General features: G+C 38.8%; 1 protein-coding gene across 8 annotated transcripts in view; it reads left to right on the forward strand.

The window, feature by feature from the left end:
- The first annotated feature begins 1,020 nt into the window (after positions 1 to 1,020).
- Positions 1,021 to 15,842, forward strand: part of ate1 (arginyltransferase 1) — a 60,644-nt gene continuing 45,822 nt past the window's right edge. For 2 of the 8 annotated variants that reach the window (XM_079472735.1, XM_079472736.1), the window contains exons 1-6: positions 1,913 to 2,056; positions 4,864 to 4,927; positions 5,263 to 5,325; positions 5,697 to 5,812; positions 6,873 to 7,067; positions 12,655 to 12,863. In XM_079472735.1, the coding sequence (XP_079328861.1) occupies positions 1,948 to 2,056; positions 4,864 to 4,927; positions 5,263 to 5,325; positions 5,697 to 5,812; positions 6,873 to 7,067; positions 12,655 to 12,863 (756 nt within the window). In that variant the 5' untranslated portion in view covers positions 1,913 to 1,947. Of the gene's footprint in view, positions 1,379 to 1,860; positions 2,057 to 4,863; positions 4,928 to 5,262; positions 5,326 to 5,696; positions 5,813 to 6,643; positions 6,743 to 6,872; positions 7,068 to 12,654; positions 12,864 to 15,842 lie in introns of those variants that run through there. The other 6 variants (XM_079472732.1, XM_079472729.1, XM_079472731.1 and 3 more) reach the window with 6 other exon arrangements.

The raw sequence follows: 15,842 nt of genomic DNA on the forward strand, positions 1-15,842 counted from the left end.
TTTGGAAATGTCAACATAGTGTTGTAGTACTAGATACCGGTCTTGTCTCGGTCTCGCCTGCTTTTGGTCTCTTGTCTTGGTCTCAGATTTAGTCTCGGGATTATATTTTAAAACCACAATTTTGGGAATGACACTAATCTGCTGGTGCTTTGTCTGATTAATGTGCTGACATCATTCATGATGCATTCAACACTTATTTAATGCTTTTGTTACTTTTGATACTCTTACTGCTGGTAAGAGAAGAATGGGAGATTGTCTTAAAGAAATCTGTCAACAAAATGAATACACAAAAAGGCCCACAACCTCCGAGATGTGACTGCAAAAAAGGTACTTGTATGAGATCTTCTTTTTTTATTTTCATCTGACTGATTTAGTATAATTATTCAACAAACCCTCAGTTAATAAGTGACTTAAATTGTAGACACAATTCAACACAAGTTTTTGTTCTTTTTTGGCTAATCCCAAATAAATCTGAACTTTTGTGCATTTCTGAGCAACGCACAGCCATTTTGCTATTGATGAGATAAAAAAGCAATTCAACTAATTAAGTTATTGAATGTTTAATTAAAGGTCACAAACTTATATTTATCTTAGGTATTTACTGTTGTCGGAATTTTTACCTGCACAAAAAGTTTAACTATTCATGTACTGTGTTTTACCTTTTTTCTGTTTTTCTTATTTTCCCCTGTAAAACTGCTTTGGAACAATACAAATTGTGAAAAGGCCTATATAAATAAAATTGAATTGAACAAAAAGTGTAATATGTTACGGTAGGTGTGAGAAAACATGTAACATCCAAAGCATACATTTCTGCACAATAAGTCACCCAAGTTACTTCTATTATTATTTTATTTTGACTTTTTAGTGTTTTGTGGATCTTTTGAATGAATTTTGGGAGTGCTGGTATTGGTCTCGACTCGGTCTCTGCCCCTCAAAGTGTTGGTCTTGTCTTAGTTTCGTTATGGTGGTCTCAACTACAACACTAGATGATAAACTTACATTAAAACAGTGTTTTAAACCGCCCAATCAACACTATCTCCTAATAATACAGTTTGACAAGAGATCGTCTACTGCTCTCTAGTGGCCTTCTTTGGCATTCACGTGTTGTAATGAGGAAGGGAAGCTCGACGCTTTCTGTATTTTATAAATAATTTGGTATACGAGCGATTCTTACAAAAGTAACCTGCGTGAACTGTAATGTTTAAATGACGCGATACTTTTACATCAAGAAGTATTACAAAGTTGATATTTTACATGATTATACACACGAGCAAGACCGATCTTTCGCACTCGATGCACTCCATAGTAGAGCTCAAAGGTGTGAAATGTGGATATCGCTGTGGCTACTGTGGAAACGCGTGGGGCAAAGCGTCATACGGTAAGTTAGCGTGCAAATACCAATTTCAGCACGACGGATAGAGTTTATAAAGGCAATGCAACATCAAACACGCATGCATGTAATAATCCTATTGTACTCCCACCATAGTCTAAATTCACTTTGTACAAATATGCATGTAAAATATATAGAATATGTATGTCACAGAACTATCAAGCGATCATAATAATTTGAACGTTTTATTCGTTTTTTCCAGTAGGAAGTGAACCTGTGCTTCCGGGTCACGAGTGGTCCCTACCGTAGTCTACTATGGCGAAGGTTTCGTTCGTGGCTGATTACGGCTTAGGTTTTCTCTTTAGGTCGTTTTGACGTGCGTTTACACTACACACACACACACATATATAGTTTAAATAAACTCTTACATTTTATTACATATTATATTAATATTTAGGTAAACATGGTTAATATTAGCACCCGCGTGATGACGTCTGTCTTGATCAGCCAGTCAGCTACGCCTATTCTACTCGCCGAACTGCGCACAACGTCATTAATTTTAATGAGGACCACCTTCACTTTAGTAGGGTTCAGCGGCCGCGGCTGACAGACCGTGAATGTGGAAAATGGCAGCGGGCGGATCGTACAGTATAGTGGAGTATTTTGGGGGAGATGATGGCTATCGCTGTGGTTACTGTAAACACGAGAAGGGTAATTTCTCGCACGGTGAGTGGACTTTACTGTAATGCCGGCGGGGTGTGTAAAATATTACGTGACGCGACAGAAAAGTCACTTGTGTGGAAGAGGGTTCGAACAGTTTTCGTTGTGCACAATGAGCTTTCGTTTCCTAAATCCACTTTCGTAAACTAAGTTACTGTACTCGATCTGACAGAAATATTTCGTAAAATATGATTATTTTTAAAGTCATTTGGAATATCTCATAGTGTTCTTGTGTGGTAAATGCTAGCTGAAGAGTTAGCAAACATGGTTAGCTTCAAAATAACCAATGAACTTGGGTTGTTTTTGCTCTGTTTGTTTATTTCTCGTGTTAATGTGTTTCTTAACAAACAGCAAGAAGGTCTTTTCATCCAAGTTTTGTTAAACATCCTTTCTAGCTGTCAGTCATACTGTACCTGTCCTGTCATTTATAAATCTGTTTTCCAGACCAGGGGCCAGTTGCGTAAACTGCTTGGACTGGTCTTAGAAGTTAGTCATACCTTCTTAAAATCAGTTTATCTACAGATTTGGAATATGAAAGGTAAGACTAATAAATCCTAACTAATTGCTAGTCAGTGAGACTAGTCGTTAAGACACGGTTTTAAGTTGGCGGCTAGTTTTATGCAACTGGACCCTGTATCTTTAAAAACAGGGCAGATTGTGTATAAATTCTTTCCTTATGTGAGAGAACAGGTGAGATTTGGTTACACATGTCTATCCCCGGATTAGGTTTTTCATTTACTGTGTTGCATGTTAAGAACATTATATTTACCATAAACTAGAGCTGCTCGATGTGACACAAATCATAATCACGATAAATTTGGCCAATATTGAGATCCTGATCATTTAACACGAATTCTCATTAACCTGTTCATAAAACAACATAGAAAATAAAAAAACGTTGCTCTTAAACTCTGAATTTAACTGAAAAGTAAATGTAAAGAAATAGCATGGCTGAACCGCTGTAAAGGAAAGACGTGTGCGCTGTGGAGTTATACTGCAAGAAAAGAGAGGATCCTTGCAAAATGGAAAGTTTACCTCCTTTATTTTGTTTTTGTAATTAATGAAGGCGATTACGATTTTATTTAATTGCACAGCTCGACCATGAACATGTTTTGCAACCTTAGAATGATGTCCGCAGCAGTTGGTATAAAGATGGAGACATGAGTAGATAAGGATTGTGATGTTGTAACGGTTGGGAAAGTTGGATATAAATAGAGGTTAATGTTGTCTGTGAATGAACGTGATGGAGATAATCTGATCCGGCTGAGAGAAGGAAGCGTGCTTGTGATCTAATCCTGCTGTGTAAACCAAACCATCCATGTGGAGAACTGAAGGGAGAGAGAGACGGGAGGATAGTGTTTCCTACACCTTATGACATGGTGAACCATTATATGATGATCTGATCAGAATATTGCCCTGTAATGTTACTACTTGTAATAATATCTTTCATATTAGCTTACATATCAGCTTACTTGAGTGAAGTGCTGGGTAGAAATGCATGTGTTGGTTGACTGTAGCATAAGCGCTCAAAGTTAAAGGTTTAACTAGCGATTGATGGATTGATCAAGTATTAGTATCTGATCCAGACCAATGCATCATTCGCTCACTTTGACTGTTTTCACACACAACCCAAAACACATCTCTGATCATCTAGAGGTGAATGAATGTTACGTGCTTTTGACAATTGCACTTTATCACATTTGTGCAAATAGATTGCATTAAACCAGGTGAATGCTTAACATAGTGATGGCACTGTCTGCCCTGGCATGCAGCCTGAATCTTTCTGTGCCATCACATGAAAAAGAGAGATTGTCTGAGAACTTGTTAGTTACGCTTATTTTATACTTCCTTGTTTTGTCCTGCACATCAGCATCTGACGGTCACATCAGCAACAATATTATTTGTGAAGTGAGAATAAAATGGCAGATGTCTTATGTGAAGGGACAAGCGTTATGTGGTGTGGCCCGGGCCTGGCGCTATATGCGGTGTCTTGTGGATTTGTCTCACTGTTGTGTGTTATATTCATTGACTGTGTTGTGTTGTGTTGCGAGCAGCAGGTGTCTCATATCTGTCAGATTAATGGCTGATAGTGCGTGGAAAATCAAACACTTATGTTCCTGGGGTGACCAGATGGATGCTGCCTGGATATTGGCATACGCCATTGTGTGTGTGTCTGACTGAATTTAGTTTGTTTGTTTAGGTAACTCTGGTCTATATACAAGTAATATGAGCATCAGATCCGGGCAATATGTGATTCTGATTTTATTCATAACAAATACTTTTAAGTTTAACTACCATTTTTAGTGATATTTTTATTTTTAATTGACAACAGTGCATTAAAATGTTTATGTAGATCAATTTAGATCAAAATACTTTATAACTGAGGTCCTCTGTGATTTTGTACAGGTCAAAAAGTGTTAAAATCGTAACATTCTTAAATATTGTAAATATTGCACGGCTTGTATTTTCCCCTGTCCAATAGCCTTATAATGATGTCTTCACTTGCATGTTTGTCTTTCTTACAATGAGAATGAGAATAGCTCGCATTGGCTCAACATATGCACTTACATGAGCTGAAAATCTTCTGTCTGGTGGGTGAATGCATTGTAGCTCAAACAGTCAAAACCCTGAGGCGACTCTCAAAGCTTGAGCCCAGATGTACTGAACTGAACTGAACTGTCTGTGCTCTTGTGTGGGAGTCCACACTAATTCTCCATGACGTCAACAGAAACATTGCTTTCCAGTACAGCGTGTCAGAGGGTCATGAGTCCTGTATTACGTTTCATTTAAATCAGTTTTCTCTTTCTCTGTAGGCATGTGGTCCCACTCAATGACGGTCCAGGACTATCAGGATCTCATTGACAGAGGATGGAGAAGGTGCTCTTCATGTTTTCTCATCTAAACTCTTTGAACATGAGATCGTTCACCGCACTGACAGGTTTTTATAGTGGTTGAAACACATTGATTTAGTATATAAATATATATGAGGAGAAAGCGTAATGAGCTTAAAGAGAGTGACACACTCGCTGAGCTATCTGTCTTAAAGACGTCATACAACAAGACACAAGTGTGTCACAGTTCTTAAAGACACAGTCAACATGAACACTTTAATGTGACGTTTGTCAGTAAAACTGATTTGTGAATATAATAATTTGTCCTTTCTATATTGTAATTATATTAACTACTATCATATCTTTTCATTTGTTTTTAAGAAGTGGAAAATATGTTTACAAGCCGATCATGAATAAAACCTGCTGCCCTCAGTACACCATCAGGTAAACCAGGTTGATTCATTTAAAGGTTTGATTGAAGTGTAAAAATAATACATCATATGCATTGAAGAATTTTGAAGGAAACTTATATGTAAATTAATATATATATATAAATTACAGTAACGATAACTGAATTTTGAGTCAAATGCATTTTGGATTTTTTATGTTTCTTTATAAATAATGAAGTCAACAACATGTTGTGCATCAGCACTTCCGGAGAACCCAGTTTGAATCCCGGCTCGTGGTCCTTTCCCGCTTCTGATTTCCTCTCTCTCGTCCCATTATTTCCTGTCTCACTCTCTACTGTCCCGTCCATATAAGATGCAAAAGGCCAAAAAAATTACATAATAAAGTCTGTACTTTCTACTTCACAGGTGCCATGCTTTGAACTTCAATCCAACAAAAACTCATAAAAAGACCTTAAAGAGAATGAACAAGTTCCTCTCCAATGGAGAGATGCCTGTAGAACGGAGTGATGGGAAAATTGAAGGTGATGATCTCATAATGGATGACCTGCAGCTTAACCCACAGCTACGGATGTTTACATTCACATTTATTCATTTTTCCGACGCGTTTAAAGTTTTTTTTATAAACCAACAATAAGTGTTTACAAGCTGGGCAAGCGTTCAAGAATATATATGGGTCAAAGACATTAAGATGACCCCATCAAAATAAATTTACAATAGTGATTTAGGAAGTCCATAGAAAGCACATTAAATGAAAGTAAAATGTCTACTTTATGCTTTCAACTAAGGTTTTGGTGAATATATGTCAAAATTTGGGAAATATTGTTAGATTGCACATAAATATTGTGTCACACTGAATGACAAATTTAAACAACATGCGTATTCTGACTTGTAGATATTAAAATATATAAAAGAATAAGGGAGAATATACAATTGTATAGCTTTTTTATTTATTTCTTTAAATGAGAAAAAATTCCTATTAACAAAAATGCAATTAAATTAAACGTAAAACTTTTTTTTAACAACTATTTAAAGGAGCATAATTCTTTGACCCATATATACATATATATGAAGAGTTTGGTTCCAAAATGAGATCAAACTGCAGTTGGTTTGTTTTGATTTGAGCCATAATAACAAAAAATATAAAGCTAACTAACAACATAAATATATTGTTAAAATAATAAAAAAAAGCTTGAGCTCATTTTGGAACCAAACACTTTATATATAAAGTTTAGAGAAAAAAAAGCATGGTCTTTTTTTCACATTTGAACAAAGTACAGAGCCTTTGTGTCAATGTACAGTTATAGCCTCAGTCTGTCTTATCCAGTCTGATCTAGTTTGATATGCCGTCCCAGGTGTTTTAGAAGAACTCAAATGCCATCTAAAGCCCCTCTCGTCAATGCTTCAGAGGACAGTGGCTATAGCTGCAGGAAAAACCCAGTCGTTTTTGGCAGGTGTGCAGGATCTGTGCTTTTGATCAAATGTTAATTATACAATTGTTTTGTGTGAAGCCCTGTTGATGATGAAGAGGCGTTGTCTCCCTGATGATGGTCGTGTTGTATTTTCTGTATGTTTACTTTTTAGGGGAGCCCATGGACTCTGCGCATGAAGAAGGGGTAAGACCACCTCCTCAAGACCTTCTGAAAATAGACCATACTGATGTAGAGGAGTTCACCACCAGTCCTGACACAGACAGCAAATCAACTGCTCATTTAACACCCAGAGAAGATCCAGCGCCCACCCCACCGGAGAAAACCTTGCATGTCGCACCCAAACCAGGTCTGTGTGAAAATATGATTTCTTTCGGTGTCTATGTAAGAATTGCTTGATGCAGGTCACGATTTGTGCCTTCACACTTCGTCATAAAGTCAAACTGAGCTTTTATCATGCAGTCGTCTTTTTTGCTATATGTTCTTCCTTTTTGTGTCAATAAGCTGAAGGCCGAATCACGTTTTTTAGGGCTTTCACAGATGCAGTGCGGAAAAGTGCCAAAAATGTCTCACTTAGTATTTTGTACTGTTATAGTACAAATGTCTTTAAATTCCTAGAAAAGCAAAATGAAAATATAAAGACAAAAATGATCAAATTTAAGTGTTTTTAAATCTGTTGGTTTATCCACATAATCAAATCTGCACATAAGCTATCGTTCATGTCTGTAGCACAAACATTGGATGAATCCATCGCCAAAACTCAACAGCAGAGGGCAGCATGCATCCAGAAATAAATGTGGCGTATCAGATTTCCCCCCTTCCATTGGTATCATCTATAGTTCTGCAAAACTAAAGTAAAAACAGTCATCGGATGATAATACTGTCATGAAATGATTTAAAACAAAACGTATGATAATTCACTTTAGACTTGTTAGACGGAGTTAAGCTATGGACAAGTTAAAAGTTCACGTACCAGCTCCTGAAATGAGCACCCCCCATAAGAGCGTTCCGGAAACAGGAAGGTTTATAATAGCTCCCAAAAGGAGGAGAAACCCTCTTTTTTCTTTTCTTTTTCTCGCTCTCCATTTCCAAACGGAAACCACCTGGTGACAAATTTATCGCAGCTTGCTTTATGACCGTCCATACGTGTGACTTATGTCTGCAGTTATGCTTTGACACACACAGAGTTAAATGATATTTCACAGGAGCTTATAAACGGAAAAACGTGTTAAACGTGACATTTCTCTTGGCGGAACGCTTGCTTCTCTTCCTTCATCTGTGGGCTTTTAAGGATCATTCATGTCTAAAGAACAAACATCGTTGAATGATTTTCACAGTCACACAAAGAAACAAAGAATATGACTGACACATTGACTGTGATATATGACATATATATTGATATTATCCGGAGACCTGTTTTTTTTATGTTTTGTGTGTGTATTCTGGTGAAGGAGGTTGGTCCTGGTAATAAAAGTGTTTCTCCACGCCCAACTCTTCTTCTTTCCATACGCTTCCTCTCATAAAGGAGCGTGCCAGCCCTAACTCACCCTCCCCGCACAGAGCAAATCTAGATGACGCTGTCGCCTCGGGCAGCCCGCGCGTGTGTTGTATACCTCTGTTGGAAGGAATGTGCCTTTTGACTTTCAGCTTCATGAACTTTAGAGAGTTTGTTGGGTGTGTAACAGTATATACAAGTCACAGCAAAGGCAGTGGTGGAGTTTTTATGAACCGTTAACTGCTGGAGAGGGACCATGTATCTTCTTTAGGACCGGATATGTCAGAGTTTATCTCCCTGTTTCTGAAGAACAGCCCCGGTACAATCCAGTCAACATTTAGAAACTTTTACCCTTGTGACTCGTTCGTCAGTGAGAAATGTCTTTGGTTTTGTGTTCATACAATGAAAGTCAATGGTGTTCAATGTTGTTTGGTGACCAACCTTCCTCAGTTTATCTTCTTTTGTGTACTGCAGAAGAAAGAAAGACATGCAGGTTGGAAAAGACATAAATCATTTAAATTCAGTTCATTCACTGCAGCAGTGTTTAATGAGATTTTATTTCATAATGATCTCTTCATCTTCAAAACACTCGCGAGAAATCAATCAAACTGATGATGCTTTCAATGTTCCGTGTGATTGGCTGTTTGCCGCACATGTTGTTATAATTGCTTCCAATGTTTCCTCATCTGTAAGTCGCTTTGGATAAAAGCGTCTGCTAAATGACTAAATGTCAAATGTAAATGTTCCACTTTCAGGTGCACGCGCCTCCTAAACTTTCCTCCTAAGCTTTCCTGTAGCTCAGTGGTAAGATAATTGCGTTAACAACGCAAGGTTTAGGGTTCGATCCCAGGGAATTGCAGATACCTATGTAAAATGTATAGGATAATACAATGAATAAAAGCGTCTGCCAAATGCGTAAATGTAAATGTAAACTCCGTATCAAACCAGAGTTGACAGAGAACGTTTATACCAAGCGTTGAACCTGATCTTAACCAGGTTGGGTTTGTCTGGTTTTGTCAAGTCTAAACCTACTCCACAACCTCGCTTCTTGATACCGGCAACTGATTGCTTATGTACAAATCACGAACAGTCCGGACCGTTGCCAGATCCTATCGGGTCCGAGCTTGGTCGGACAGAGAGAGAAACGGAACGCAGGTCTTTGTCCTGAATCCGGCTCAGCATCTGCTCTGGCTCTTCTGTCTCCCGTGTTTACTCTTGTTTGGAGGGAAGCCATTCAACATCTCTATCATCCCCGCTCCGTATTTACAACCCCGGCCGGAAACATTCCCTCTGCTAAACTGGAGGTATTAACAGGAAAAGAGAGAAGAATGAATGTTAAGAAAGAGCTAATTGTCTCAATGACTCTGGCTCTTTGTGCGAGGAAGTCACAGAAACTGAGGCGGGCCCTGCTGAAAGAGGTCCCGTGTCTCATGCGAGCATCGCAAAAGTCAGATTTATTTGAAAAGAGCGTAAATAGTCTGTTTGTGTGATGTGTTGGAAATCCGGTTCGTGTTTACGCCTTGTGACACTCTTTGTAGCTTTAAACAACAATGTGGATCCGGTTAATGCCGGATTTTGAGCGTTGTTATCGCTGGCTGTTTGAAGTTTGTCAACGTAAAACTTCTCAAGTTTGTCGAGTTTTTTAACACAGCTCTGGTGTTGTTCAAGGGTCAATGTCATGAAACGATTGGGTTCGACCAATCACATCTCAGCTCGTTATTATATTTCGAATACAACACAATATGAATTTTTGAATCATCATGAAAAAAAATACCCTAGTATACTTGTTTACTGTAGTAAAATGTATTATTAGATACTTACTCTGGTAAATATTAGTGTATACTAGAGTATTTATAAGAATTTAGCATAGTTGGTACTACAGGATACTGTAGAATAGATTAACAAAGTAAGATTACTTCAAGTTTACTGTAGTAAATACTAAAGTAAACAACAGTACTTTTATAAATTAGTTTCATAAATGAGAGTCACGGTGTATGTTTATTTTGAGGTGACCCAGCCATGTTCTTGACATGTTCTTGAATGGCTCAGTCGTGTTCTCTCCTTGCCCCGGGGGTGTGCGGGTTGATGGCAGGCGGGCAGGCTGACGCTCGGTTGTGGCTGGCACAGCATCAGACAGGAAATGGCCCTGCTTTCCTTATTGCTCCAAACAGGATGTCGGCGTGTAAACTGTTGACATGGGGTGCCGGGAGCACTCGGAGCAGCTGGCATCAGTCCAGAGACACTGAGTGTGAGCGGCTTTGTACAGTCAGTGTACGGAGGCAGATATAGAGACATTTAAGAGTCAGCCGCAGACCGGGTTTATCGGGGCTAAATTCAGCCGACCCGTAAGATGGTGCTTTCAAAGCTGTAGTGCGTTGTTGTCTGTGCGCACCTGACCAATATACGCTATGCGAGTCTGTAATGTTGCTGATAAAACTTACACTGTTTGTTAAACATTTTCTGTAATTCATTTGGCTGTCAAGTAACGCTAATAACAAACTTTATTATTAAAGCAACACTGGGTTATAATCAGATTTAAAATGCATAACAGAATGTATTATTACATGCTGTCCGTAACCTTTCTTCCAAGTGGGAAACCCAAAAAACCCAAGTGGGTATCACACAACGAGACTGTACCATTTTTATCTCTAAAATTAATCGATATTGAATGGAGAAGCTCGAACATCTCGGCATTGATACCTTACAAACGCCGGTGATACCCATAATCCACTTAGATTCTCGCAAGTGCAACGTCACCTGATAAGGGCCGATTTATCATCATCTAAACTAGCGGATTCTAGTATTTAGTATGTTGTCTCTTTCATCAAGTCAAGCTGCATTTACAGTATATACATAAGTTGTAGTAATAGATCTACATTTTTACAGTTTTTCCTCATTAGACATTTAAAAAAAAATATTTAATTGGGTTAAAGTTACATTTTTCTAGAGCAATTGCACAAAACAAAACTTTGAGTCAAACATGTGGACAAATCGTGTATAGTCAAACATGTGTAAAATATCATATCAAATGTCATCCGACAAATATAATATAGGTAATTTTATACTGTAGGTGTCTTTGGATAAGATCATCCCTCAAATGTATACATTACATGTAAATGGTCTTGTTATTCACTTTAATCACAGTAGAGAAGTATTTATATGCACTTTTTAGCATTGTATTTTCATTAAAGGGATAGTTCACCCAAAAATGAACATTCTGTCATCATTTACTCACCCTTAGATTGTTCCAAACCTGTATACCGGTACATGTCTTTGTTCTAATGAACACGAAGGAAGATATTTGAATGAACGTCAGGAACCAAACAGATCTCATAGCAGGGAAAATAAATACAACAGGGGGTGACATTTCTTGTGTTAACTGACTTCCAAATGTCGTCCTTTGTGTTCGGCAGACATTTATACAGGTTTGAAACAATCTGAGGGTGAGTAAATTATGACAGAATTTTCATTTTTGGGTGAACTGTTCCATTAAATGGTTTAATTGAGTCGACTCCCTGACAGCTCGCAGCAGGGCGCTGGATCCGAAAAAGGATTATCAGTGAATAATGAAGAACTCCACAAGGACATTGACTTGAGAGGGAATGTAAACATTAACTAACCATTACAGTTCACCATACATCCCTCTTTAATCCCGCTGTCTCAGTCTTTGCTCAATGGTGAATAGTTGGCTGCCTTCCAGAGCTTCTGCAGCAAACCCTCGAAGGCTAACTGACGCAATGAATCTCTCTGGCTGAACCCTGTCCTGACCGCCCCCGTCTCAATCTGGGAATACCACCTCCTCCAGTTTCCTCCAGGGCACACGAACAACCATCTCCACACTTTCAGTTAAACGGCAAGCGGCCTTCTCGCAAAAGCAATGAGTCGGACAAACAGAGGCCGTGTTGTTTCACAGCCGCGCTGATGTCATGATGGCAGAGGATAGAAAATCACTTTCATCGAGACGGGAGGCCCCGACCCTCAGTTTACTAGCGCTAACCAGGCGGCTCATTTGTGAAGATCGCACACCCCTGCGGTTACCAAACAGCACACGAATGTTGACATATCTGCGTTCAGAAACACATTGTCACGCGCAGTCAGAAGCAAAGTAAATGTGACCTGCAATTGATTAAACTTCTCCTGTAAACCAGATAACACCTGTGATTCAGAGCAACATGCTTCATATTTTATGTGAGGTTGTAATAACGGATGCCTGTTTTGCAGGAGCAGGTCCATCTGTTTTGCCTTCATGTCATTCAACATGTCTCTTTCTTCTGTGGAACACAAAAGAGGATATTTCAAGAAATGTCTCAGTGGTTTGGTTCTCAACATTTTTCAAAATACCTTTTTTGTGTTCTGCAGAAGAAAGTCATGCAGGTTTGGGTTATTATTTTTTTAATTCAGTGAACGTTTACATGTTCTATCATTGTCGTTTTAAACTCAGGTAAAGGAGCCGATCCCAACAGGCCGATGTGTAGAAAAGCCAAGGACATCAGAAAAGAGCGTCGACTTCAGAAAGATGAACAGAAGCAGCAAGAAGGAGCGTCTACCTCAGTGACTCCTGTGCCGCTGAAGTCCACATCTAACCAGCCCAAATTACTAGAGGACTTTATATCTGAGTCTTTTCCCACTGACCCTCTCCACCGGCTCGAGGTAAAAACATTTCACCATCTTTGTATTCAGGCCGAGGCGGTTTCAGAAAACATCTCTCGCTTTTGCTGCGATTGCTCGGGTGAGGTCAGCATGAGTAAACAGCCGAGCGTTTAGCTTCCTAAGCAATCTGAATGAAAGACACGAACATGATTGTCCCCGGAGACGCTGCAGGACCGATTGGCCACTCGATTAACTTGTAGACTGAATTGATTTGATTGACTGCAATACCTCGTTCAATTTTCTTAAGTGGATAGCAGTCAATGTCACTCTCATCAAGGTGAGCGGTTCAAATGCTAAAAAAAACCTCTCGTGCACTAAGTGCTTGCTGAAGTTTCAACAAACATTTTGCGCAGTTATTTACTCAGCGGTGCAATTTGCAGAGGCTTTGCGAGACAGACCCTTCCTCTGAAATGTAAACGTCGCGGCGCGGTTTGATGTTGCTAAAGCGCCGTCCTTGAAGTCTGTTTGTTACCACTTATCTGTTCGGCACGTCATGAAAACGGATGCGTTTCGAGCGACGTGTGGAGGATCTCGCACTTTACCTCTGGGAGAGAGTTTCAGGAAGGCTCAGTTCGGAGGTCATCGAGAAGGACTCGAAGGAGACACCCAGTCAAATGAGATGTTTACACTTACTTTGAACAGAGACACGCGTCCAGAGAGTTTTTTATCATACCGATCTCAGCGTAAGTCAATGAAGAAAGTTTATTTTTTTTGGAACATCTTGGCAGTCTTAAAGCGCTTTGTTGAAGAACTGAGTGAAAAGCATTTATTTTTTCATCTTAGTCCCACCTCAATAATATCACATGTCTATATGCAAATTACTTTAGAATTCTGTCATTCAAATCCTCCAGATATCCTGTAGGGGGCAGTAGAGACACACTTGTACTTTCCAGATTTGAAGGCCCTCTTTATGGGATCTCTTTCACCCCACCGTTATCTGAAATCTCAGAGCTGTTTTGACAGCGTTGCCCTCTCTTTGTTTTGGTTGCTTCTCACACACTTTATCAAATTATCCACATCTCAGGAGAATAACCCAGCAGATTAAAAGCCTTTACGTGTGTTTATCTAAAACAAAAGTCATGGATATCGTCATTAACTCGGAGCTTCAGTAAGAGCCAAATAAAACAACACCGTAAAAATAGGGAAATCATTCTGGTTTGTTTTGTTGAGAAATTCATAAACTAAGAGCACCTTGTGCATAGAAACGTCCTGTAATTTAAAACAGCTTCCCCGGTCAAATAAATGTTGTTGTTTGGAGGATTAACATTTTGATTAAACCTTGTGTAAATCAGGATTATTATTGTTGAATATTGATACTAACCCGAGTTTAAGACTAACCCGAGACTAAACTTTATGTTAGAGTTGAACTGAAAACAACTTGCACTAACTTAAAACACATCAATGCCATGTTGTGTCTCAAAATGCAGACAGATTATGTTTTATAATGCTTGATTGTAAAAACTCCTAATTTAACTAAAGCCTAATCCCATTTTAAAGGGGGAATATGGTGCGAAAATGTGTTTTTCTGTGTCTTTGGTGTGTTATAAGTTGCTCATGCATGTATTAGACACGTAAAATTGAAGAAATTAAAGTGTCAGAACAAGAGATGCATTCTATCTAAAAGCGAATGCTCACCCAGACCTGCTTTAAACTTCTCGTGTAACCACACCCCCACAAATCGACATCAGTTCGTGGTATGATTTGACTAAGACCGCCCAAAGGTAAACTCAAGTAAGGTGGGCGTACCTTTCAGTACAATCGAAGAGGAACCTGATGTTCCAAATATGGTAAGAGGCGTTACATTTCCGTCACACGTGTGGAGTATTTGACCGATCATTACGCACCGGTTAACTGGCCAATCATAGCACGCCTTGCTTTTCAGCACGATGAGCTTCACGATCAGCGTGTTTCGGAGAGGCGGAGCAAAGAGGAGACACAAACATGCAAACAGTTTTGCTGTTAGCAAATCTTTCCATGCAAAAAGAGGAGCCGCTGCTCTCATTGGAGTTTATTGAAATTAGACATTACTATTCCAAACGTGTATCAGAAGCAAGTTATGGTCATCGTGGTTTCAGCTTTTCATCGTTTCCTTTGTTTGACTGCGGTAACTGACGTGATATAATCAAAGCCAGTTCCACTGTAAGCCTGTAGAAAGTTCTGGAAGTTTCTTTTGTAACCGTATACAGTGAGCAGACACTGTTGAGACACATCACTGCAGGTCTGTCTTCAATCATTACAGGAGGAAGTCATGTGTACTCGCTTTCTTTTCACTCTGTATTACACGAAGAACAACGAAGTGTCTTTTAATCAATGAAATACGTGTGTGTACGTGTGTTTCAAGATTTTTTTGACAACAAGTAACTCGTGCTGAATCTCACCCAAGCAAGCACACTGTATTTGATATGGTTTTGCTTTCTTTTACCGCCTGCTTTTGTTTGAGATGAATGTTGACTGGACCATCAGGGCAGACTAGAGAAACAGCAGTGTTTGATGGGTACGGATTCAATTGCAGAAGGCACAATTTGAGCCATCTGTATAAAATTGTCATTGGTCAGAGGATGACTGTGGTAGTGATAAGAAAGCATGTTGTTTCAACGCTCCATTACTTATACTTGTGTTTATATAATTTCATATAATTTATGTAAAATAATGATTAACATTTGCCTTTTTATTACCATTTTTTTATTTAAATGTTTTATTTAATTAATTTGCTGCATAAAGCAAATATCTGCAGTAAAGCAGATACTACCATAATATGCAATAGTTGTAATACATTGTTTTTTTACATTGCTTTATTTTACACAGGCTTCATTTTAACAACAAATATTCTTCTTTTGACTTTTGGGGTGAGATGTGACTTAATGTGTTTTTGAAATGTGCTATTATAAAAATGTATAGGAAAAAATCCTCCCCACACATTTTGTTATTTAAAGGCATAGTTCACCCCCCTAAAAGTCTGTCATCATTTAGAGGCCGTTT

This window comes from Barbatula barbatula (assembly GCF_947034865.1).
Source record: "Barbatula barbatula genome assembly, chromosome: 14".
NCBI classification, from domain to species: Eukaryota; Metazoa; Chordata; class Actinopteri; order Cypriniformes; family Nemacheilidae; genus Barbatula; species Barbatula barbatula.